The 26212-nt window shown below is 39.7% G+C and overlaps 1 protein-coding gene across 3 annotated transcripts in view; it reads left to right on the top strand.

The window, feature by feature from the left end:
* Positions 1 to 1886: 1886 nt before the first annotated feature.
* Positions 1887 to 26212, top strand: part of LOC117431405 (rab11 family-interacting protein 3-like) — a 54099-nt gene continuing 29773 nt past the window's right edge. For all 3 annotated transcript variants that reach the window (XM_034052279.3, XM_034052280.3, XM_034052278.3), the window contains exons 1-3: positions 1887 to 5108; positions 22690 to 22783; positions 23817 to 23908. In XM_034052279.3, the coding sequence (XP_033908170.2) occupies positions 3537 to 5108; positions 22690 to 22783; positions 23817 to 23908 (1758 nt within the window). In that variant the 5' untranslated portion in view covers positions 1887 to 3536. The remainder of the gene's footprint in view (positions 5109 to 22689; positions 22784 to 23816; positions 23909 to 26212) is intronic.

Here is a 26212-nt window from a genome sequence, read left to right as displayed (position 1 = left end):
ATATCTGAAGAAGTTAAATACATTTAAAACAATGGGGGGTTTTTTTTGGGGGGGGGGGGGGTCATTGTAAGAAGAACAAGAAAGTTGCAGCAACAAGAAATGTTGTGAAACGCTTGCAGGTCAATACACGCGTTATTATTTATTTTAATTACATATAACTGTCACAGTTAGGTGCTACCAGCAATTCAATTATCATTATTTGTTTATTTAGCAGACGCCTTTATCCAAGGCGATTTACAGAGACTAAGGTGTGTGAACTATGCATCAGCTGCAGAGCTGCAGAGTCACTTACAATTACGTCTCACCCGAAAGACGGAGCACAAGGAGGTTAAGTGACTTGCTCAGGGTCACACAATGAGTCAGTGGCTGAGGTGGGATTTGAACCGGGGACCTCCTGGTTACAAGCTCTTTTCTTTAACCACTGGACCACACAGCCTCCTTTGCAATAGTTCTACTTGTGAAAATAACGTTACTTTATATCACCTTTCCTGTCAAGTAAAAAAAAGGCCTCTATTCCATTATAAATAAAAACAGAAAAACGATGTTAAAAATATGGTCCTGCTAAAATAAAATAATAAATAAATAAAATTATACAAAAACACACACACACGTGAAGTTCCCTAAAAAAAAGACAATTTTATTACCGGGAATGGGCAAATAAATGTCGGTTCTGTCCGTTTTTTCAGTATTATTTTATCCTCACTTCGTTGTATTATGTGTATAATTTTCATACTCTGTGCAGCTTTGGAACCCAGTTTTCAGGGCGGGTTTATTTATACAGTTTATTTATTGCACAGAATTTGCAGGTAAAGGTGGGTTCGGTGGGTTTTTTCAGCAGTGTTATGTTGTTCTCACTTAGTTGGATTATGTGTATAATCTTCATACTCTGCAGTTTCGGAACCCAGTGTTCCTGCTTTTTGGTGATAAAAAGAGGGTTCTGGGCCGGAACGATTTCATGATACCGCGTTAGGGTTCTGATTGCTAAAATACTCTTCACCCGTGTGTGTAACGTTCTACGCTGCTTTTTAATGGAATTGAATTAATTATAGTACCGCTCCGGCTTTTACCCCATCTCCATTAGGTTGTGTTGCCGCAGTATCTGTCGGTTTGATTATTGAATTGCGCAGGCATGAATAGTGCCATTGCTAAGTGCACACTAGCAAGGTTTGAGACCTCTACGGATGTGAACAAATATATTTGATAAATTCTATTTTAGAAATATCAATGTTTGTGTTTAGAAAGTAGTCGATTCCTACTGTATTAAAAGTGGCTATACAGGTATCACTATACACATTATACTTCTATTTTTCTTCATATGGGCCCAAGCAGCACCACTGAGACATGTAGTGTGAGTTTTGGGGCAGTTTCCTTTTTTTTCTCCAAACTTTGTAAAGTTTGCACATTGCTTTCAAATTCATACCATTAACAATGAATACCGCTGGGTGGAGTAAAAGTACAGATTACGAATGTGTGCGTTTTGGTCATGTTGAAAATGAATGTCAAATCCAGTCGTTCTGCATGGTCGATAACATTTGGGTACATGACTCGGGCTATTACAGGCGTATGCCTATTTATTTAGGTCTAAAAAAAACAGCAGATTCTGATATGTTGCATATAATTTGTTGAATAACAATGGCATACCACAGCCATTTGAGGGGTGCATGCAACGATGACTATACACAAATACCACTTGGCATTTTTAAAGTTAGGGGCTCAGAATCGATAATTGCAAAACAGACCTATGTTTATTTAATGACGGGGGGGGGAGGGGGGGTCGTCTGCATAACCTTAAGAGGCAATAGCAATGTGACCACAGGTGTAATCGTTAACATTTGTATTTATTTTGAGGGTTGCTTTTGTAGTTATTTTTCATGGTATGTGACTGGTGCTCCCTTCCCCTTTAAGCGCGCTGTGCAGTGAACCTGTTTGAAATCTTCTTTTCTGTCGGTAGACTGCGGCGTGCTCGTGGCGCGTGCGCAGTGTGGGGGTGGTGACGTCAGTGCTGTATGCGGCTGGCGATGGCGGAGCGGCTGCTGCACGGAGACAGGGGGCTGCAAAGTGTTTAGGGAATAAACCAAAACAAGGAGAACATATACTTTTGTTTATCAAACGAAGAAAATGAACTGAAACAACCGGATGCAGATTGAAGGACTCGAACACACGATTCTTTTACTAACTGAACTGGAATTAAACAGGTGGATGGCACAGTCGGGGGCGACCAGAAAAAAAAAAGAAGCAGAGCTGGATGCGAGAAAATACCATCGAGTCCAAATAAATAATAAACACCTGGAGGACGTTTAGCAGTGGAAGGTCGGCCCAACCATGAACGCGAATGCTCTGCTATTTCGGTTTGGTCCACCGGCACCAGTGATGCTCTGGTCTGCGATGCAAATGGAAAATATTACCTTATTTAGTACAATAAAGCATGACGTTATCGTGGCTTAATTAAGGGTTTAAATTTCATCGATAATTTTGCGACGCTGTACCGGAGGACAAGCAGTACCACAAACTTAAAAAGAAATAAAAAATAAAAACCCGGGAATGTCCGCTATTTATTTAGGGCGATGGAGAATTCGGCAAATACGAGCACATCCGATGTGTGATCGGGGTTTATAGCAAGCGGTGCTAGGCAACGGGTATGTGGATCTACATAATATTATTAAATATTTATACCGCACCAAAATGCAACACTTCGTGTTTTTGCAACATATTTATAATGCAATTAACCAAGCAGCGGCAGAATAAAGGAATTTGCTACAGTGTAGAAAAATCTTGCCAGCAAACAAAAACAGCACAGTTGACCACACTAGTACTTGCTCTGTGTTTGGGTAAAAAAAAATAAACTATTTGAAATGACAATTACATTATAAACATGACCTTATCAAAAATGCCATCATTATTATTATTATTTTTAAATAACCTTTTTATATAAATGGCTGTCGAAAACATTCCAGGAAAAAGAGAAAACGAGTCATGAAATTTGGGAACTTTAAACAAACAATCACGGGAACATTATAATTAAGGGGCGACCTAATAATGAGGGACGTATGTAAATTGATGTTTCTGCTGGCGTGATGTGCTTGCTTTGCAGGCGATCAGCAAGTTTGAAGTTTAACTTTGGGGGGAAAAAAACAGCTGACGGGCAACCTGTGTGCTAAATAGACTGCAGTCCCGAAGCGAGCACACACGGCAGTTTGTGTGTGTGTTTTAAAAGAAGGAGGAGCCATCGGCTTTACAACCGTGTTTATGTTAACATGTGGCAGTCATGCAAACAGGCCGGAGATGGGAACTCGGAATCTCGTGACACAAGTGCCAGTGTCTCATAACAATACAGTTTAGACAGGGAGGGTTACTTTATAAAACCTGTATTAACACAAGGAAGAAAAATTACTTAAAGACTGGGCCAGTGAAAAATAAGCTAAGCTCCGTGTTTGCCGAAAGAGACGATTTTTTGTTTTGCTTTGTACATGCCAGGACATTGATTAATTATGATCCTTGGATTTTGCTTACAAATAAGAAATTGCTAATTAAGTAAAATGGAGCAGGTCCTGTTGTCAAGTCCAGGTGGGCATTCAGACTGGGAATTGGAGCAGAACATGGGGGATATTCTCAAGGATAGTCCAGAGTCTGGGCTGGACTTTATCCAAGGAGAGAAAGAGCTGGTGTCCCTCAAGTTTGGGGACATTCTCCAGGAGAATGCCTTGAACTTGGACGGCTTTTTTCGGCACTCCAGGTACCCTAATGTGGACCAGATCTTGTCCTGGGATAAAGGGCCGGACTGTCCTGTACTGCAGTGGGAGAAACATTCCAAACAGGACCCAGATATTAACCACACTGCCCAGGTGGAGCTCCTCGGTTTCCATGACAATAACTCAGTGTTCAGTAGTGACACTCCTTCGCTGCAAAGTGAAATCTCCGCCCTGGATTTGGAGAAAGGCTTGTCCCTGAATACAGCCCTGCAATCCCAAGTAGATATCTCCCAGCACTGTGGGATCAATCTGCTAGATATCAACACAGAGCTGGCGTTTATATCACAAGATGAGGGCTTTACATTTTCATCACGTGGCGAAACATCGTTATCTGAAACGACAGACAAAGGTTCATTTCAAGAGCCGGTGATGGATCTACTTGGATTGAGTTACAAGATCCAGGGCACACCTCTGAGCTCACCCTGCTCTCCCTCACATACCTTGACTTCAGTCTTGGTGTCCTTCCATGATAGCCCAACCTACACATGGGCGACGGAGCCCACGTCACACGAGCAAGCCCAAACCAGCTCCTGTCATCACATCTTCCCTAATCTTCTAGATCCTGCTCTACACCACACTGGAGTTGAACAGGAAGGTCCTGAGCCTGACTTGGGACAGCATGGTTCCCTGCTGCCCTCCCAAGAAGAATGGAAACAGGGGGGCTCCAGCAGGAACTCTGGACTCCAGCCCCAGGCTCTAGAAAGGGTTTCTGATGAGACAACCGCAGGTGCTGAATTGTCTTCAGATCAGAAGTTCTCATATTGTGATCCAATGCATGACAAACAAGATTGTGATGAGAATGTATCACAGGGTTTAGCGCATGGCGAGCCAGGTTTAGACCACAATTTGTTATCCCAAGAAAAAGTGCAGGGAAATGTAGTTTTCAATCAGAATTTAACTTATGACCAGTTGCATGACGCGCAAGGTTTGTGTCTGGATGCAGTGCATGGAAAAACAGTTTTGGACAAGAGGTTATCCCAGAATATATTGCACAAAACTACTGTTTTGGACCAAAATTCTGTCCTGGATGTAATGCATGAAAAGGAAGTTTTGGACCCAGATTTGTTCCATGATGTAGTCAGTTGTGACCAACCCGTTTTGGACCAGGACCTTTCAGAACAGGAATCTTCCCCAAGTTTGTTGCGGACTAACGCACGGACTCGGGAATGTGTTTCTCCCCCGTCGGGTCAGTTGCTGGCTGAGGGGGCAGAGTCTGCAGGGGGTGGCCCGGATCTGGGGGAGGAGGCAGTGGAGCTCTCCCCACTGAGAGCTGTGTTTGACGCGCTGGACCAGGACCAGGATGGCTTTGTTCGCATGGAGGAATTTGTACAGTTTGCTACCGTCTATGGAGCAGAACAGGTATGCTTTTGTATAATATTATTATTATTATTATTATTATTATTATTCTCATTCTACTTGCATACCCATCCTAATACTGCGAGTAAAACATCCAAGTCATTTCTAGAACCCCAGGACTGTGATGTTAATGGTAAGTTAAACATTTGGTAGAACTGCAGATGAAATCCATATCAAGGCGTACATGCCTAGAAGTCTGCAGTGTTGAAAGTGTTAAAGACATCTGGCCGGCTGTTATTTTCTGCTGTACAGTCATTGCCTTTTGTTTAGCGTGTTTCAGGGCTCAGGGTCTTTTAGGAAACACATTGGGGAGGGGGAGGATGGAAATCCAAGTATTCTATGTTTTCTTAAAGGTGTGGTGTTCTGAGGTTTCCTGTGAAACACATTTTTGGCAGCATTGAAGCTGGTTGGGAATCTTCTGTAATTACAGCCTAACAAACCATGTGGAATATTGACAGCCCAGTTTGTTTACATGGGAAACTAATATGCTGCTTTAGAGATGGAGTTATATTTTCACAACTACCATTCCAGTAACATGGTATACCATGTGTGCACATGTGGTACACTTCCACACCAGGGTGAATAAGGTTATTTACTTTGTACTGTCAATTGCCATACTTCATGTGTGTTTTTGTATACTGCATGAACAAGATTGTGATGCAAATTGGAAACATTAAAATTCTTTAGCCTAACAGTATACTGGGGAGACGGGACGGTCAAACTCAGTTAGTGTACAGTATCTGTAAAATGAGCAGTAGTGCATTTCAAAGCAGTCTCATGATCTGAGTCTGTAAATCATTTATTATTGGTTAGCTGCTGGTTGCTTACCAAGCTACAAGACTCACATTATTTGCAGCTGATGATTTAAATGTTATACCTAAACAAGAGTAGTTCTGGAATCCAGGACTGGGAGCAACCCATTTCAAACCCTGCTCATTGTAGTTACTACTGGCACCAGTGGTCTCGGCCGTACTGTACAGTTCATTGGGATACAAGCAGTAATAGCATGGGAGCTCTAAGCGATAAGCACGATGTATGTTTGTTCAAGAGTACCCTATCCTAGGCCCGGCTCCAGGTTTTTGTGGGCACCAGGCAATGGACCTCCATTGCACACCTCCACCTTCACCTAGGGTTTCCAACTTTCCATTTTTTTCATTTTTGGTGGTTTAAAAACGTACAATTATAATGGGCGTTATGAAAATGAGGCTCAACAAAACGCCTGTCAAATGAATGTCTCAAGTTGTTGGGAAGTAAATGTGGCAATTATAGAATGTCTTTAGTTGGCAAATTTGTATAATTGTATGTCGATTTAGCCAATAGCTTTTGGCATTACAAAACCTGGGGAGGACGGAAGCCAATAGGGAGTGAGAAGAGGCTGGATTAAAGGAACACAATGCAAGCAGGAAAAGAAAGGGGAGATCTGAAAAGTTTCACTGCATACAGACAGTTTAGTTTTAGTTTGTTTGGTGAAAACTAAACGTTTCTAGTCCTAAAGGCCGCTTGAGTAGGATAGCTGGCACAGAAATAGTATATTTACTCATATGGCGGAATGTAACTACCGTTGCAGTTGTGGAGCCTTCTACATGTGATAAATCTGACGTTGGACTGTTTCTTAGATATTGCTGTCATGAGTTATCCAGTCTTGTCCAACATGCAAACACAGTGGTAATTGGTAAATCCATAACATAGCGCTAGATTTATTTTTTTTTATATAGGGGCCAGAATATCGTACCACACAACATCTTGAGTTGGTTTTGAGCTTGTATTACACCGGGTTGACTGATTTTTAAATCAATTATATTTTATTTTATTATTTAAATCATTTTTTTCTTTTTACTACCTATTTTTATATAGTTTCTCAAGGAAAAGACATTTTTTTAAAAACTTTTTGTGAACACAAAAACATCCTTAACTCTTCCTGTCTATGAACTAAAATGTGCACCAAAGTTTATATTCAGGCCTAATTTAATTTAATTGAAATTATTAAGCACTTGTAGTTCTCTTATCAAGTAATTAAAGTGAGTACACATTGTCCAGTTCTGTATGTTACCCCTGTCTGCTAGGGATCTTTCTGGAACCTCTTTACTTATAAACAGAACATAAACTCTTTGTTTAGTTGTTTTAGAAATTATTTTGTAAACACACATAAGGCCTCAGGCCAATACCCGAGATATTAATCCATGTAGCTTTGCATACATTAAGAAAATGCTTTAAGTTGGTCTTTTATCATAATATTTGTTATTATTATTATTATTATTATTATTGTCTGAAATTGGTTATACCTGTCTGAATAGACATTTGTAAAAAGGGCTTATATAAATGTGTACTAGGCTTAGGTTAGTAGAGACTCATTTTCTCTGCAAGTAACAGCCACTCTCTGATAATGTACCATAGTTTTAGTTATACATTCTGCACTGTCCTCCAACTTATTTTTGTGTTCTAAAAGTGACATCACTTTATGATCTAATTAAATACTGTATACCTCAGAGTTTATTACTTTATAGTATTTCACATATAAACATACATACCGCATTACATAATAATGGAGATTAAATTAATCGCATAGCTTGTTTCATATACAGCAAACTAATTGCAGCCCTGGCCAGCAATTAGTGTTCTTAAAATGGAAGGAGAAGTTAAAATATTTCAGATTATCGGAAGATGCTTTTCCCATTATCAGTGATTGGTACTTAAATAACACATAGATTGAAGATGAATGTAAAAGCAGGGAATCTCATCTTAACACATTTTTTTAAATCGGCACCTCTCCACTGAGATTTAATTGACTAAAGTATACTTTAACAAACAGTATTTATTCAATTTAATAATTAAGTCAATAATTGAAACATTGAAAACTTGACACTGAAAGTCTGATAAAGGATGTGTCATTCTGAGTGTAATAGACAAGGCTGTGCTGATGCAGTACCTAGTTAAGTATGAAAGGGGATTTTCACTCTTACACACATTAAAATGTAGTTCACATGACGGCGCGCAATGCAATGATATAAAAATGGCCATGATGAAACTTCAGAAAGGTGTTTTATTTTATTTTTTAAGAAGGCAAAAACACAAATAAGCCTCAAATTACATTCATCCCCTTAGGAAATAATGTATCTAATGTAAATATCCAAAAGGCTTCTCTCTGTAATATTTTAGTGTCCCGATCTCCACCTCTACGATGGGGTAAAATTCTTTCTAAACCAAAAAACTTTAAATCAAGAAAGAGAATGTTGTGCCTCTTTAAAATGCCGAAAAACAAAAGACTTTATAGACTTATATCTTGTCTTCGGATACAGCTTTTCTGTTCACTAATTTGTATACGCAAAGAGAGTTTTGTTTTACCAACATATAGAGATGGACGCATGCTAATGTATACTACATAGTAAGATTGACAGGTGATCCGTTCTCTAAGCATACGTTTCTTGGAGTTTAGGGGATGTATAAATTCTTTAATTAAGACTATGAGCGCAAGCTGCGCAATGTTGACAAGGAAAATTCCCAGCACTCCCACTCGGCGTGCCTGTCCTAACAGGCATGTGAATTAGTGTCTGCTCTCACCAATCTGTCTCTTAGGTTTTTACCTTTTGAGTACAATGGAGGATCTTTAAAAAGATTAGTCAGACAAATGTCATTCTCCATTGGTATAAAACTCTGGCACCACGGCACATTTTTCATTTGCAACCTTGGGAAGTGCAGCATACTAAAATTAACTTTGTCTCCCAAACTATGGAGGTCACACTGGTACACAGTGGGAAGCCTTTGACATTTGGCCTCCAGGTTAGTTACAGAATACCAGGCTGCTCCTTTGCTGTGCTGTTTTGTACCCTTCTCCTTGCAGATGTATGAAGGCCCATGGAGATCAACCAGGCCTTCTGTAAAGTGTTGCTCAGCCTGGCATTCCTTTTGTCTTGAATGTGAGGGTAGTAATTAAATGAATTCTGCCTTTGGTCTGCTGCTGTTAACCTCTGGTTTATGGCAGCTATTTTGGGATATGTTTACTGCCAATTCTTGATGGATTTTTGGACTTGGTGAACAAACCACAGATCTGATTGCAGCATTTTTTTTTTTTATTTAAGTTTTGCAGTAGAATTAATCAACTACTTTTACTGCTTTTTAAAATGTCTTTCTCGAGTAGAACATGACGGTAGCAGTTTTGTAATGGAATGGGTAGGAGTAACAATTAAATATATATATATATATATATATATATATATATATATATATATATATATATATATATATATATATATATATATATATATATATATAAATAAATAAAAATTAAGCCTGTGTTCTATTTGTTTGATAGCATCTGTAATATGCAGAGCATTGCATGCAATTAACTGGATAATGCCAGCAAACACAGTCTTGTGGCTGTTCAGAGCTCAAAACTTGATGTAGAGGATTAACATTTTATCTACTGAAAGGGCACTGCAGCCATAATGGCCTTGAATAGACATACCTTTTGAGGAGCATTGCGGCAATTGATAAGGGAACCCACAGCAACTGCTGCATGGCCGGCGCTAATTTCGAGCCCTGTCGATGGCTTGATATTTTATGATTGCTTGTTTCTGGACAAACTGTGTCAAAGAAGTCAAAGGTTTCAACAAAAGTGGCTCTATTTTTTATTGAGCACTATAAACCTGAAAAACAAGGTTAAACTCTGGTGTTGTTGACCTCTGTTCATGGTTCTGTCCTGGCTGCATTGTAAAACCCACAGCTAAAGGACAGTAAAATATAGTGTGTCGGGGGCAAAGGTTCCTTTTAGTATTGTACGGTATGGGTGTACAAATCTACATTAAACGAGTAGTGAACCGTTTAATAACTAGGACATGGGGCTCGGTTCAGTTTATCGAAATAGCAATGGATCTAAATACAGTTTTTTAGTTTTTGTGCCTCTAAAAATATGAAACTCCAGAAGGTCGATGTTTTAATGATTTAAAAGACAGTGGTATTTAGATCCATCGCTGATTAGATCAGTTGAATAGACCATGTTGTTCGTAGAATCCATGGACAACATTACGAGTACCTCATACCGCTGCATTGTGTAACGGTGTCTGACTTGTTGCAGTGATATTACTGCATTGCATAGCAGAGGGCCTGGTGTCTCTGTAGGTGCTGGGATAACCAGCGCTCACTCCTGCTTCTCGGGAGTTCTTAAAGGAATAACACATCAACCACTGTCCGCTTTCTTTTGGGTCAATAAACCTGACCTAACTGTGTCCCATGCTTGTGGACTGTAATCCACAGTGTTATCGTGGTGTGTTATTGTTGTTTTAATATCCCACTCTGTATGTACATGCACAGTCCTTTTCCTGTGATTTCCAGTGTCTTCAAATACAACAGCACAGCAGGGATATGCAGGGGCTGTGGACAGACGAACAGCTGCAATAGATGCCTGCCCAGGAGGGATTGACCCAGTGGGATTCCTGATAGTTTAGTTTACTCTTCAGTCGGGTACCCTTGGTAATCCCCTTTCTTCCTGAGCTCTGCTCTGAGTGGTAAGGGGGCCCCTGTCTACAGTGGGCAGATTAGTGGCAGGATTAGCACCATAATGCATTCCCCTGACTCGGGCAGACTGGCTGCAACCGCCACACCTTTTGTTTGAGTCAGCATTCTATGAAGTCCTACTGCATCCAAATTATTTTTTTTCTCTGGCACACATATAGAATGTACTGCCTGTTTGCATATACGGTACTTTTATTAGCTCAAATAACAAGTAGCTTCAAATTTAATTGTTTATTGCTTTTTTACATTTTTTTTTTCTTCTAATTTGTCAAAAGGGCATACTGTACTGTATTGCCTCTTGATTGGAAAGAAATTAGGAAGTCTGTTCAGTCCAGGCACTTAAAATTCTCCAGGCAAGCTCAAAGGCGTCAAAGTGAGTGCAGATTTGGAGAAAAATGAGAACACCAAAATATTGGAGCAACTAAACCTAGAACTACTCAGAACAGTAACAAACACCATACAATAGTATGGGGAATGTGAAGACGCAATTAAAATGACTACTTGCTCTAAGTTTGGTGCTCTAGCCATGTATTGGTGTTTGGAGGTGATATCCCCAGGAGAAAGATCAGGGTGGGGGTTGTGCAATTGATTTTCAGAATACAATGACACTAAGGTACTGCATATTATTGGATACGATTAAAGACCTGTTTGGTACAAAAGACTGGAATGTTAAATGTAATAACTAGGACCTGGTTGGAAGAAGGTCCTAGGGTGTGTTGAACGAGCTACAGGTAAATTACCACTGCTCTATGAAGCGTTCTGGCCTTGGTGAAGAGAGAAACTGGCAGTACGTCCTAACAATGGTGGTAAATTGAACCATTCCTTTTTAAGATGCATTTAACTCCTAGTTTGTATAACACAGCTAGGACTTGTCATCTTCCTATGGAAACGGAACAAAGGGCTGCTTTGTGGAGCTGCCAGTGTTTTTTAAATAACCTTGTCCCATCTCGGAAGCTACTGCATGGTTAATGGACGGGACACACATTTCTATTCCTCCTTTATGATTCCTTCTAAGTAAAGGAATACAGAATTTTGAATTTAAAGAATCTACTATAAAAATGGGCAGTTTTCCCAATAGGAATTGTGACTAATGTGTTAATCCTGTATTTCATAACACAGATTTGAAGCACCAGTTGGCCTCTTAAGGGTTCGTTCACTGTACACTGCTCCAAACAATTCAGGGCTATTAAGAGAAATGTATGTAAGCATTTTTTTATAGGTGCTCCAAGATGCTCCTTTCCAGTATGCATAATCAAAAGCCTGTGAGTAGGTGGTGATCACACACTGTATGAACATATGGAGGGGGGCCCCTTCCCCACTGATGGATGGCTTGCGTACTGCCATCTCAGATCACCTCACCTGACTCGAGGATTATTGGGCATTGTTTCAGTACAGGAATTGTGGATTTTTAATGCTTAATAAACTCGGCCGTGAATATCCCTTAATTGGAGCCGTGTACAGTAGTTTGAAAGCGGACTGGAGCTCAGTTAGTGCTGGAATAAAATCAAAAGTAAACCCTGATACTTTTACACTCTATTTGCCATGTAGAAGGCAATTGGCAAGTGCAGGTTTTCTCTTTTTATGATCTCTTCAAATGGGGACCCCGTATGTGCTAATTATGTCTGTACGTCCATCTGTCTGTCACACACTACTTGATGAACATAACTGCCTTGATTTCACAATCGCCACTCTTTTATTATACATTCCCAGCTTATATAGACTATTGTGTGTGTGTGTTTTTTTTTTTTTTTTACAAATATTTGTACACTTTATGTACTTTGCTGTGTATTTGCTGCACTGGTTTCTTTTCTGTGATTTTGAGCCCCTGGATGTGCTCCACTAGTTTATTTTCCTTTTCTTCTGGTGAGATGGAAACAATTAAGTCTGTTGGTAGTGCTCCTGCTGTTTCAGTTTCAGAGGTAATGGCAGATTCCCACAGAAGGCGCTGCTGTAATGTGGCTCCACTAAACTAGCAGGTCTCCTGTTTTTTCTTCAGCATTTCTGTAACGCCCTTACAGCTTGCTTCACTGATAGTGTTCTCTAGAAATACAGTAGAAATCCCTGTGTTACACAGTAGCCTGTTTTGGTGCAGAATAAATGTATTTTCCTCCATGTTTGGCCCCCACACTGCCTGTAGTCTCCGGCTCGCTCCTTTTTCAGCAGCTCTGGAATATGTGTGCACAACAAGCTCACAAGCGGATCCAATGAGGCAGTTTTTTAAACAAGCTCATAATTGTAAGCTGACAGGGATTTGGCAGGGCAGCTAAGCTGTAAGTGCCTGGCTTCTCCCAACTCCTACTGCAGAGGGCTTCATACCGGGAAGGGGCAGTTTGACAGCGCTGGATAGAGGACAATTTAGTGCTTAATGTTTAAAGTGTCTTGTTTAACCTGGAGCGTTAAGAACGGAGTGTTGTGGACTGGTGCTCTTTATGAAGATGCGGAGAGGCAGTGCTGGAGAGCTAAGAATGGGGTGGTAGACTATTGCTTATTAAGATGCAGGGTAAAGAAGTGCTTATTGGGGACTAGGGTAATGAGATCTGAGAATAGAGTACTGAATTGCTCAATTAAGAATTGTAGATCTGATAGTGAGTTGAAATTAATGGTATTTGTCATGTTTATCTGACTTAGTTTTTGCGAACACAGGCTGACAGGCTGAAACCACAAGACAAAAGAGGCGGTCTGTGTGATTTTACACTGCTGACAAACATGCAAATGAGCCTGCGGTTGCTTTTAATAGGCGCGTTTTCCAAACATGACAGGGCGGGACTCGGAGATGGAAAATGGGTTTTGTGTACAGCACTGTGTGGGTGTGGTTACCCATGAGCTCAGTCTGACACGTCTGCGTTTGGGAATGTGTTATGGTTACTGACACACAGTTGCTGACAGCAGTGTGAGTTGTCTTGTTGTAAGACCATTGTGTAACACAAATAATGCCATGAGAAATGTGGGGGGGAAACCTTTAAGTTTAAAAGGCTTTTTCTGTGCTCCAGTAGATCTCCTCGCAGCTCTCAGCACCACCTGTAGAAAGCGGTGGGGCTGGAGTGGTTGCTGGCAGAATTGGGTGGTGCAGCAGGCCTCCTGTCTTCACCTCCTGGACCCTGGGCTTAGATGGGACTGCTTGGGTCACAGGGCTCTAAATTGGCAACAAAAAGGACAAAGCCAAAATGGACTTCAGTCAATAAATTTGTAGAGGGCACCAAGCCCACTAAATTTTAGTCAAGGCAATGTTGTGTCATTTTGCTTAGGATTCATTGTATAAAACTAATTGGCCACAGAAGGAGAAAAACACAGCAGCCTAGACAGGGAACCAGACTAATGTGTTGCCTTAGGAGCCAATGGCTCCTAGGCCAAATAAAATGCAATTGTTGGGTGCCATTTTAGGAGCAAGTTGTTTGCTACCATATTCAACTGCTTAAAAGACACTAAAGCGACACAAACAGTAACTTATGTTAGTACTTGTTTGTTGCCTCATTTGGTGACGACACCTCTAATTGTGTACAGTTGTAATGTGAAAAATGACATGCCATGTTAATGGAGTCCTGGTCTGAGAGCAGGTCTCCATTAACATGGTCTGTAACACAGCCAGCTCTTACATTTTTTACTGTACATGTAATCTTTATTGTTTCAGTAAAAAAAAAAAAGTAAAACAACTAGTTCTATTATTTACGATATTAAATACACCACAGTCAACACAACATCATAGTTTAGATATTTCCAGAGTGTTCTGAAAAAAAGGTGAATTTCTATAGCAAGAGAGTCAAATGCAGCCAAAAAATGTCTGGTCCTGTGGGGCATCCCAATGAAAAATGCTTGGTCCTGAAAAGGTTAAAGAATCCTGAAATTCCAGTATTCTTTCTACAAGACTTGTGGGTTGCTGCCTCCCCCCTGTTCAGAGTGCTGTATTCCACAAAATCAGCGCATTCTCATGCCTCTCTTTTTGAAGTGGAATTGTGTGGAAGTAATTCCAAAGAAAATGCCCCTTTTGTCAATCAGTCAAACTACACTACAGATCTGCTTGTTTCTCTGGCTTGACATACAATAGTGTGTAGCCTGCTGAACTGCAGTTGTTAAACTCTGTTGGTGGACTGTCTTGATTGTGTCGGTCATGCTGGCTTAGTATGTGTTGGGAACCCTTGCTGCTTCATGTTTAACATAACAGATCCCGTGAGTCATAGCTTTCAATGTGTAGCTCTCGCATTTCTTAACTAGTTTCACTGTAGATAAAAATTGTATCTAGTAAAAGAGAGGCATAACCACGTCCTAAAACATGGTGCAATGCCCGCTCATCCTGGGGCATCTTCCTCGCGCTTCCTGACACTTCTTTAGAGACATTCCTTCGTTATCTATCTGGTAAAGTAAAGGTTACAATTAAAAATAATGTAAACACTACTCACTCGCACTGGCACATGGACTCTTATCTAATCACTACTCGCTCGCACTGGCTCATGGACTCTTATCTAATCACTACTCGCTCGCACTGGCACATGGAATCTTATCTAATCACTACTCACTCGCACTGGCACATGGACTCTTATCTAATCACTACTCGCTCGCACTGGCTCATGGACTCTTATCTAATCACTACTCGCTCACACTGGCACATGGAATCTTATCTAATCACTACTCGCTCACACTGGCACATGGAATCTTATCTAATCACTACTCGCTCACACTGGCACATGGACTCTTATCTAATCACTACTCGCTCGCACTGGCTCATGGAATCTTATCTAATCACTACTCGCTCGCACTGGCTCATGGAATCTTATCTAATCACTACTCGCTCGCACTGGCTCATGGAATCTTATCTAATCACTACTCGCTCGCACTGGCTCATGGAATCTTATCTAATCACTACTCACTCGCACTGGCACATGGACTCTTATCTAATCACTACTCGCTCGCACTGGCACATGGAATCTTATCTAATCACTACTCGCTCGCACTGGCACATGGAATCTTATCTAATCACTACTCACTCGCACTGGCACATGGACTCTTATCTAATCACTACTCGCTCGCACTGGCACATAGAATCTTTGTTTTTGTTTTTCATAACTTTTTAAAAAAGAAGTCTCAGTAGTTCTCTTTCTGGTCAAGGTTAAAATTAAAATAAACTTTATTAACAAGGATACTTGACGGTTGTTAGTTTTACAAGTAATCAGAAATGAACTTGAAATAAAATCTTGAATTATGCAGAATAGCTGATTCCAGGCTTTTGGCTTTGCATGTCTCGGGTATTTGCACTTAATAGCCTGGATTCAGCTATCATATATATGTATCTGTTATAAAATCTTTTTTTGGGGGTAATTTTTTTTTTTCCTTTGTTTCATTTTATTATTATTTTTTTCATTCCTTGCTGCCGTTTCTTCACAGTAAACAGTGGCCATAGACACGTTTTCATAAACTAATAACAGGTTTACTTGTACCTTTTTGTAACTGAACAAGCAAACAGAAACTGAAATTTAAACTTAACACTTCAGATAAAACAAACGTGGAAATGTCGTTGTAAAATGAAGGTGAAAACAACTCACCATTTTGCTTCTCGTTTTATTATTACATTCCACATAACAGAAAATCACAACAAAAAAATACATAATATCAGGGCTATAAGTTAACTTTAAGGCCGAAGTGAGGATTTGCTACCTGCCTGGAAAGTAGGTAGCAAAAAAATTGTCTTATTCGGTAGCGGTTTATTCCACTAATAATTATATATAAAAATAATAAAAAAATCAGAAAGTATTTATTGAAACTACCTTGTGCTCAACTAAGTAATGGAACTCATGCAATTCCTTGTCGAAATATATTTTGTTTTATCCTTAAGTTCTACAAGAATGCAACCACAGCTGTCATCTTTGATATGCCATCAGTACGGTTAACCAGGTCATGTTTCATCGGTGCAAATTAAGTGCTACGAAATTAAGTCTTCAGTTGTTGACTGAGATTTCAGTAACTAACAAATCATACGCCTATAAAGACAGCAATTAAAAAAAAAAACAAAAAAAAAAAACAAGTAACGTGTGCCACATTATCATTGAATCCTGCATTGTATGACATTATAAATTATAAGGTTACAACCACAACTGAGCTGTTGTGAAAATGAAAGCTAATTCCACCACGGTACCGCTACATTTAAAAGATTCATGCAACGTGTTATAATAACTGGTTTGTTCATAAATATGTATGCTCCCACCCTGCGTTTTCACTCAATTTTTAAATGCTGTACAATTTTGAAGAAATTAACTAAGTACAGAATAAGGGATATCAACAAACAAGGTTTATAAAAAAAAAAAAAAAAGTTTGTTTTTTTTAAAACGGTGACATTAGTTAGCAGTGTATGTATGTGTTTCAATTCTCAAAAATGCTAATTAAAAAGTATTCATGCCCTGACAAGGAAAATGAAATGAATAGCTAGTTGAAGTGTGACCTTGGGGTTTGTAGGCATATGAACAATAACAGCACAGAAACCTTGTCACCTTGTTACAGAACTCCTAACGGCAGCGTCACGTTTCTTTTTGTCTTGCACAGTAACACGATTGTGTGTTAACCAAACAGACTGACTTCCCATTTCAGAGTGACCTTGGTTGTAATAGGAACTTGCCAGGATGTGAACAAAAGCCTCTCTGTACTAAGAGGCATGACTGAATAGTAGTTTTCTCATTTCAATGTTAGTTCTTGCAAATTCTGTTCTTCTAAAAGGTGAAAAGCAACAGTGCTGACTACAGTCAGGCAATGGCTCTGATGCTGCTGGCTGATAGCATTACTCCTGTTTTGGATTATGGAAAAATGATTTTTACCACAGATAGGTATTTAAAAAAACAGTAACGCTTTATATTGCGTGGCATAAATTAATATTAAATAGATAAGCAATTGCATATTAATGTTACATTAATATTTAATAAATATGCAATAGCTGGTTTTAATGTAATTGCATATCACGTCCATTTATATTACGTTTTAACCTTGAAAATATGTAATTTCCCATTGTTCACATGTTTTTCATTGAAAATACAGTTAATCTGACTTAAATGTTAATGGAAAGTAACAAGGAATAATGGAACATAAATTTAATATGCAATTGCATATCTATTAAATATTAATTTAACATGAATTTAATATGCAATTGCATATCTATTTAATATTAATTTAACATGAATTTAATATGCAATTGCATATCTATTTAATATTAATTTATGCCACACAATATAAAGCGTTACCAAAAAAACAAACTAAAAAAAAACATACTGGCTTTTAGATGGAGTTTTTATGATGTGGAATAATGTGCACTGGTGACAAAACAGAGATTACCAAACTCGTGTCACTTGTCACCTGAGCCGGATTTAAACTTTGACCTCCGGGGGCCGGTTTTTCAAAACTTTGGTAATCATATTTCCCCATTTGATCTGGATTATATTGTGCAATTGGGTGTTTCAAAACATCGAAATGCGATCGGGATCACTGTGATCCGGATTTCGTTTTGGTAATCCGATCATGATTTAAATGTTGAAATTGAGTTTTTCAGAATTTAAAGCTCAGGATCACTTTGATCCAAAATACCAGGATTATTGTGATCCTACTGCGGAGGTGGATTTAGCTTTTAAATTGTCATCGATGTTTTGTTTGAATTGTCATAGCAAACACACACTAATGTCCGAATAGAGTGTTATAGTATTTACATATTTATTTAAGTTTTGTATCCATGCAAGCACAAAGGAAAACATGTTTTTAGTGGTATAGCTTTAAAAAAAAAAGCATATGCCTCCTTAAAGCTCGTCTGAGATGCTGGACTCCCGACCGATGAGGAAGACGATGGAAATGTCTAAAAACACATCCTTTTTTCTAAAGTTTTATTTTTATTCAATTTAGATTTAGTTATTTAATTTCTGCTAAGTAGGCATAAATAAAATCACCATTATTTGCATGCGTTATGTGCACTAACATTAAAAGTGATTTAGATTTTGTTTAAAAAAAATATATATAAAACAAAATAAATGAAGTTGTATATTAATCATTATTACCACAATCTTATTTATTTTGTTAAATTTAGGTTATATCATAAATAAGAATTTAAAACTCGCCTATTCAAAAAATGGATTTTGTAATCGTGATTATTTGTTATCTGGATAAATGTAGTCCAGCAGTGACATTTTCTGAAAAATCGGATCAAAATGATCCAGATAAAAGTAATCTTGATCACAAAATATAGGATTACAAAATCCGGATCACTTTGATCCAGAATAAGTTTTGAAAAACCGGCCCCAGGAATAAAAGCTTGTGAATTAGCCTGCTGCCCTGCCTAGCCCCCTCCCAGAAGTTTGGTCCACTTGAGCTGCAGTATAATGACCTGATCACCTTCTATAGCACACTGGGAGGATTTAATGTTAGCCTTGCAACCATTTATTTCTTTAATTGAAATCTCAATAATGCAAATTTCTATGAGGTCTAGGAAAAATACCTTCGTTCAACAGGAGATCATACAGGAGCCATCATGACTAACTTGTAAAAGAAATGCTACATTTTTACATGGGCCATGGCGTATGCCTTATGTGGTGATGCTTGTGTAATGGGTAGTGTTGTGTGATACACTGCCCTTACAAATCCTGTCTGTGAGGTGTTAAAAGCTCTAAAACCATGAAAGCAGACAATCCTGTCTCTCTTTCATTGTGGTTAAGATGCTCGGTTGCGGTGCACGAGGTCGCCGGGTCATGCCAAGCATCAGTCCTGTTACATTTTCAGATATATGCTTTGCAATTTATTTACTGTGTCTTTGTACAAAACCCAATAACATTATTTTTAGTTTAGTGGATCTTGGCTATCTCCACACAAGTAAAGGACACTTATTTAGCACTCAAGACTCTTAAATCTCCTAGTGGCAGTCATCCATGGATACCTGTTCACCTGTTGCTAGGTTACTCCAGGGCTGGTTGCTATGATACTGATTACCTCGGTGGGTGTCATGTGACTGCCGGCTGATAGAGAGGGGACAGCGTTTTGTTTCGAGTGCAGAGGAGAGTGTGTTAGTGTTGCAGTTCTCCCAGAACATGCCAGTCATCCAGGTTTGTTTCAAGCTTGACAAACCATTAGTTAGTTTAGGACATGCTTGACTGTAATGCTGCAAGTATTTGTCAGGGAAAGACCTTGTACCCCAAGAAGGGATCAGGCACCAGGAAGAAGGGAGATTCCTACAGTGCCACTTTAGAAACGCCATGTAAAAGATGTTGCATCTCCTTAGGGATAGACGATAATGATTTTTCCAGATATCGATTATCCGCTAAATTATCACAATGATCATATTTTAACTCCCGTTTTTTGTGACGTTGTCCACATTCATAAATTGGTTCTCTCACACTTTTTTCTGTCTAAAAACACAGAATTGGTGTGGTTTTAAAGCATGTAACAATCTTATCTAAAATGGCTCTTTGATTCTCTTTGAAGTTCTCAGTGAACTTTTTAAACTGTCATAAACAATCATACAATTACATCTGTTTTTTTTATTATTTTTTTTTAATCCCTGTTGGTTTCTGTAATTGTCAGTAAAGGTGACAGCTCTTTAAAGCTGCTTGTCTGGTTTTGCTGAAGGTTTTGCTTATTTTTGGTATGAAGTCTCATGGCTGTTACAATCGTTTGAAATCTCAAGAAGAATGCAAGAGAAAATCTCCCGCTGGCAGAGATTCTAAACTGGGATGAAATGGAACCTCTGGGATTTGTAAACAGAAACCGCAGATTTAGTTTTATCCACTTCTGTCCAAATTAGACCCTGGATACGCAGTACATGGCATTTAAAGTACCTTCTGTAAAAGAGTTCCCGTCCATTGTTACGTTTCTTTTTTCCGACAGGTCTTTGGTCCGACTGTTCAGTAATCGCTTGGCATTCTTGGGGTACGGAAGCTATCGACCTGTAGTCCTGGTCTGTGCTTTATTACTCAGAAAAGGCTCACGTGGTGGTAAAGTTTTAAAAATGCAATTTCAAAATGTTTTACAAAAAAGAAAAAACTATGAACAGTCAGAATTCTGAACCGGTGGAATAGTTAGAGGTTCTCCCTGAACAAAAATCTTTCTATCGTGAGTGAACTGCTGCAATTTCAATATTAGTGCCACAACCACAGCACCCAAGTAAGCCCCTCATTTGTTATTGACTTGACTCGACTCAATCTTTGTCTGTCTTCAGTGAGAGCAGGTACTGTACCTCAATGTACTACAGATAGAAGAGCACATATTTCATAAATATAACAACATTTCAACACAAGTTTGGCCCCTACATATGAAAACTGGTAACTCAATCATCAATCAATCATCTGTGAAAATGGTCTAGGGTCTTCATGTACTGATCCTGTCCGGCTGTCTCACTCTGCGCAGTGTACACATTTAGTTTTCTTATTGTAATATCAAGGGTATACTGGTTTGAAGCTCTTTAAGATACACATAAAAGCAAGCCACTGCATCTCCTCTAAGCCAAGGGGAATTGTGATTCAGCTGCAGTTGGGTGAAACGTATCTCCTAATGTTTAAATATTTTTTGAAAAAAGAAAAATCGTGCTGAGAATTTCTTTTTGGGGTTTAGGGCTGTTAGTTAAGCAATCGATTCATTGGACACACAAAATAAAATCGTTGGAGTAAATATCGATGATTGTACCGCCCACATCACTCCATTCCTCTCCCTGCAACGTTATTATTTGAATACCATTGCTGTTAAGTAAAAGCTTGTGCTCAACAATTGAATGCAAGGGTTAATTATGCCTTGGTAGCTTCAGGAGAGGAAAAAACAAACACCAACATTCGCAACAAGCCTAAAGCAAGTTTAACATACTACAGGAGTGTTACTAAAATATTTATTCAAAACTTTATTATTAAAGTTCTTTGGAATGTTATCTATATAAACTAGACACAGGGTGCTTTGTTTTCGCTGTCCAGTTTGCAAAGTGGCGAGGTGGTCAGTGTTGTGTAATAACATAACCGCTTTGGGCTGTTCTGATCAGGTAAAGGACTAAAATACAGCCTGCTATGATTTAAAACACATTCAGAAAGAACTGCTATTTGTGTTTCTGAGCGTGGCCACTTATTGCAACAATAAGACACTGTTTAATAGTGGATCCCTGGTGGCATTGCTGCATGGAGAGCGCAGTGGGAGTCCTGCCAGTGTGGTTCAGCGACCCCTGCTGGTCAGATTGGAAACCTCTGTTGTGAGGGGGTAATTGCATCCAGTGTGGACCTCTTTGCACCAAATGTGTATTTTTTATTTATTTTGTTTTTAATCTGCAATGCTTTCAGTAAAGGTGCGTTTTCAGCTTTGTATAGGCTCTAGTAGCCCTGTTGCACGCATTTAGTTAGACTATAATGAATGGAAATTGCAAGAAAAAAACCCAAAGATCTTTGGACAGCTTGTACAGCATCTCATCCACTGGAGTTTGCAGGAGATGAAGGCAGGGTGAGCAAACCACATGCATCTCCGGCTGAACACGTTCTTGACATTCAGTTTTGGGTTGATGAGTTTCAATTCAATACTGCGTTAATAATGCATGGATTGGTACTGTACATTTGCATAGGGAAATAAAAACAGAATCTGCCTATTTGAGCTTGTGTCTAGAATATGTGCTGAACATATGATACTGTATTTGGTGTTTAAGAGGAACCTGACAGAAAAAAATCTCTCTTCTCCCAGGGCCAGGGTGCTTGGTGAGGGCAGTCATGTCTGGCTTTCAAGAAATACACTGTCATTAGAAAACAAAGGTAGCAACAATTTAATTAATTGGCCGGTCATTGCCTCTGAAGGCCTGGGTTTATTCCCAGCTTTGAAGATACCCATACAGTGGACAGTAGAGTAATCCAGCCCACAGTGCTGCACAACTGGCAGTCTCTGTGTGAGAGAAGCCTGGGACTGAAGGGCAGGTAGAGGTAGTTCAGGTCAGGATTGAGGTGCACATGCCTATCTTCTGTGATGGACGTTCTTTAAGAGTGCAAGAGGGTTTAACAAACAGCATGGCGTCAAATGTTTTTCCTTGTTTTTAAATAGCCTTGATCTCAGAGTTTTCAGCCTATCAGCCTGTTTACTGACTCATGTTTCTCTCTGGTTCCTGCAGGTGAAAGATTTAACCCGTTTCCTGGACCCTGGCGGCCTGGGTGTGATCAGCTTTGAAGATTTCTACCGTGGGATCACAGCGATCAGCAATGGAGGTCAGTGTGCTCAATGTTACCCCCTCCAGTTCAGCTGCCAGGGCCACCCATCTCCACTCTGTGATTTAAACTGGTGCTACAGACAAGGGTACATAATACGGAACCTGACTTGGTGTTATGTAGCGAATGACCTCATCACGATGCAGGAAATTCACTTTACCTGAAGCCGATCTGAAGAAGATCCACTTTTGTACTTTCTGAAATGTAAATAAATAAATAAATCGGATAGTTTGATAATTCTTTAAAAGCATAGGTCTGCAATGTATTTATTAGGCTACCGCACTAACATATACAGTATACTAGGTGTGCAGAAATGTTACAATACATTATAAAAAAAAATAAAAAAAGGCAGGCCCATGACAGAGCAACACAATGACGTGCCTGTCTTTCTGGCTTGTGTAGCTTTCGTTTCTCAGGCCTTCAATTAGTAATGCGTTTTGAGTCCTGAAAACAAGTATATGTTTCAAAGAGCTACATCTCCGATTTTCCTGAATAATTCAGAGGCCACACTGCACTAGCATGGGCCTGTGAACCTGAGTACACCATCAAAATCAATGGTCTGCACCACCAGAAAGTGCCATGACTGTGTGAAGTTTGTTTTGTAGCTTTGTAATGTGCACCCCTCTTCATAAAATGCACACTTGTCTCTATCAGTAGCTGTAGGTATAAATGGCACACTATCCATTACATCGTCACTGTAAACACATTTAGTCAAATCAATTTATCTTTTAAAAACCTGTATTAAAGTAGCAGGCCTTAAATTCCATGCCTAGGAACACCTATAAGAAACTTTCATACCAACCTCTCTGAGCACTCTTGGTACACTTACAGTATGTAACATGACATTGGGTCAGATGTAGGTCATGGGGATGTGCATTTTACTGACCCTGATCTCTGTGTTGTATTTGCAGATGTGAAGGGGGGTGTATGTTACTAATGTACTTATTTTATATTTACAGTACTTCATAGGAATTGGTGCGGTACTGCTTTACTGACAATACTTGTTTTCTCTCCCCCTCCTGCCCCTGCCTAGGCTCGGACAGTCCGCTGTATGAAATGGGGTTCAGTCCTGGGGCAGAGACAGTAGGCTGCCCTGAGGAGTATGATGATTATGCTGCCTATGAGGTGAGTGGAGATTGATTTTATAGGGATGTGTGCCAGTTCCACAGCAAGGTGGCATTCACACATCGTGGGTTAGCATGTGTTGGCACTAGGGTTGGAGCTGTAGTTGATTTTATTATGGTGATTTTAATATCCATTCATATGTTTAGAATGATTCCTGCTGCTGAGATGATCTGCTCCTCTCCCTTTCTGCACTCAGCTGATTTGACCATGTAAGGATGGTAGAAGAGTCAAGTGCCATGTAATTGAACTTTAAAAATGACTTAATGACAGTAGTATTGCTTTATCTTAAAAATCCAACAATCAAAAAGTGGGCAGGGCGGGGGGTGACAGTGAAAGTGCTACCGACTACAGATGACACAGTTAATGGGAGTTAAAAATGTGAGTGAATTGTGATTCTCGACAGTAATGAAACGGATGATTGAAAACCGTTTTGGCACCAGGCTAGTTAACTGCCCACAGTAACACAGGTTCTGCTTTCCGGGATAGTGATGAGAGATGAGGGGCTCGAGGGAGGCAGTGTGCGTGAGGAATCCCAGCTGTGACATCACTGGGGGAAATACTCATTTGTGGATCCCCCAAGATAATGTTTCTTGACCTAATTAACCTCTAACTATTTCTGACATAGTCGCAGACAAAAGTATTGGAATACTGCATTTGTATCAGAATTCAAGGTAACAGATTAAGGACAAGCATTTGGTAAACTTTAACCACTTTTTAATAAAACTAAAATAAAAATACACATTTTCGAGTAATTTAACAAGTTTGTTTTTATTTATTTAATTTTAAAGTATTCGTTCATGATGAAAGTATTGGCACCCCTGCTTTAGTATTTAGCGTGTCCATGTAACAAGGTGATGTTACGCACGTGGGTCGTCACTGAATAATACTGAGGCAGACACAAACCATTGGGTGTTAACATGCCACATGTAGGGATTAAACTCCTGTCTTAGAAGAAACTTCACAAAGTCCTTTCAGTTGTGTTTCAGCAGAGTAGTTTTTATTAAGCAGAAATCTTCTTAGTATTACAGCAGCACGTTTGAGTATAACGTGGTGGATAACCTCCACGGTACAGAGAATTACAAAGGGCTTTCCCAAACCAGTGCATGTTTATACATATCACATGACAAACCCTTATTAGCATATATATTGTTGTAGGCCAATCAGGACCTGCCAACACCCAGACCTACTCAATAATAGTGAACTAATTACCATACTAGTATCTAGTCTGTAATAATCTTTTTTTTTCTGTTGGGTCTAACTGGTTGCATTCATGAGGCTCTTCAACATGGTATGGAATGTTTCAGAACCTTGACATAGCCCTACTTCTCCTCACCCTGAAGCCTGTCTGCAAACTGACATGTAGACACCTAAACATTATTGTTGAGTGAAAAAATTACCAGGCCACTTTTGACCTACATCACACAGGTGTGCATATTTAATAAACACAGGTGCCAAAGCTATAAAAGTTTGCCACACAAGGCAAACGCTAGTCACACTAAAAGGAATGTCCCGCTCCAGGAACCTTCTACTCTATGCAAACCCTCTCGACACTGTTTGGGATCAACATCCCCTAAACTGACCTACTTCTGGGCCCCTGACATTCTCACGGCGACTCTGGCCTCTTCAAACGGCCTTGGCTGGGCAATGCCTTCATGAGCACCGTCTTGGAGTGGAAGGCTTTCGTGTAGTTCTGCTCTCCATGGAGCGGATGCTCGCCTCCTTGATGTAAACACAACACCCGTCTGTGTAGCATGGCGGTGGAGTCACCTCAAGATGTGGCACAGACTCCCTTTGAGGTCCGCACAGCCTCCCCGGGCACGCCCCCAGCCAATCAAGACCTCCCGATCAGCTCAGCACCGGGCGAGCCTACCTGCTCATGTCTCCTGTTGTGTGTCCCAGCTGCTTCCATAAAGGCACACATGCACTCAAGAACCAGCGACAGGATCTCTCTGTCACAGTCATCCTTTTGTTTTTATTATGGCTTTCAGGCGTTATAATTCTTCTTGTTGGTGAAATCTGGGCCCATTCTGTCTTGCATATTTACTTCAGCTCAGACAGATTGGATAAACAAGGCTTGGCTACAGCTTAATTCAGGTCAGTCCAAAGCATTTCTACTGGATTGATATCTGGCAAGTTTTTTTTTTTAGCAGATGCCCTTATCCAGGGCGACTTACAGTGGTTACAAGATATCACATTATTTTTACATACAATTACCCATTTATACAGTTGGGTTTTTACTGGAGCAATCTAGGTAAAGTACCTTGCTCAAGGGTACAGCAGCAGTGTTCCCCACCTGGGATTGAA

This window comes from Acipenser ruthenus, chromosome 22 (genome assembly GCF_902713425.1).
Source record: "Acipenser ruthenus chromosome 22, fAciRut3.2 maternal haplotype, whole genome shotgun sequence".
Taxonomy (NCBI): Eukaryota; Metazoa; Chordata; class Actinopteri; order Acipenseriformes; family Acipenseridae; genus Acipenser; species Acipenser ruthenus.
Note: the sequence above shows the minus strand (reverse complement) of the source record. Positions and strands in the feature narration are given on the sequence as shown.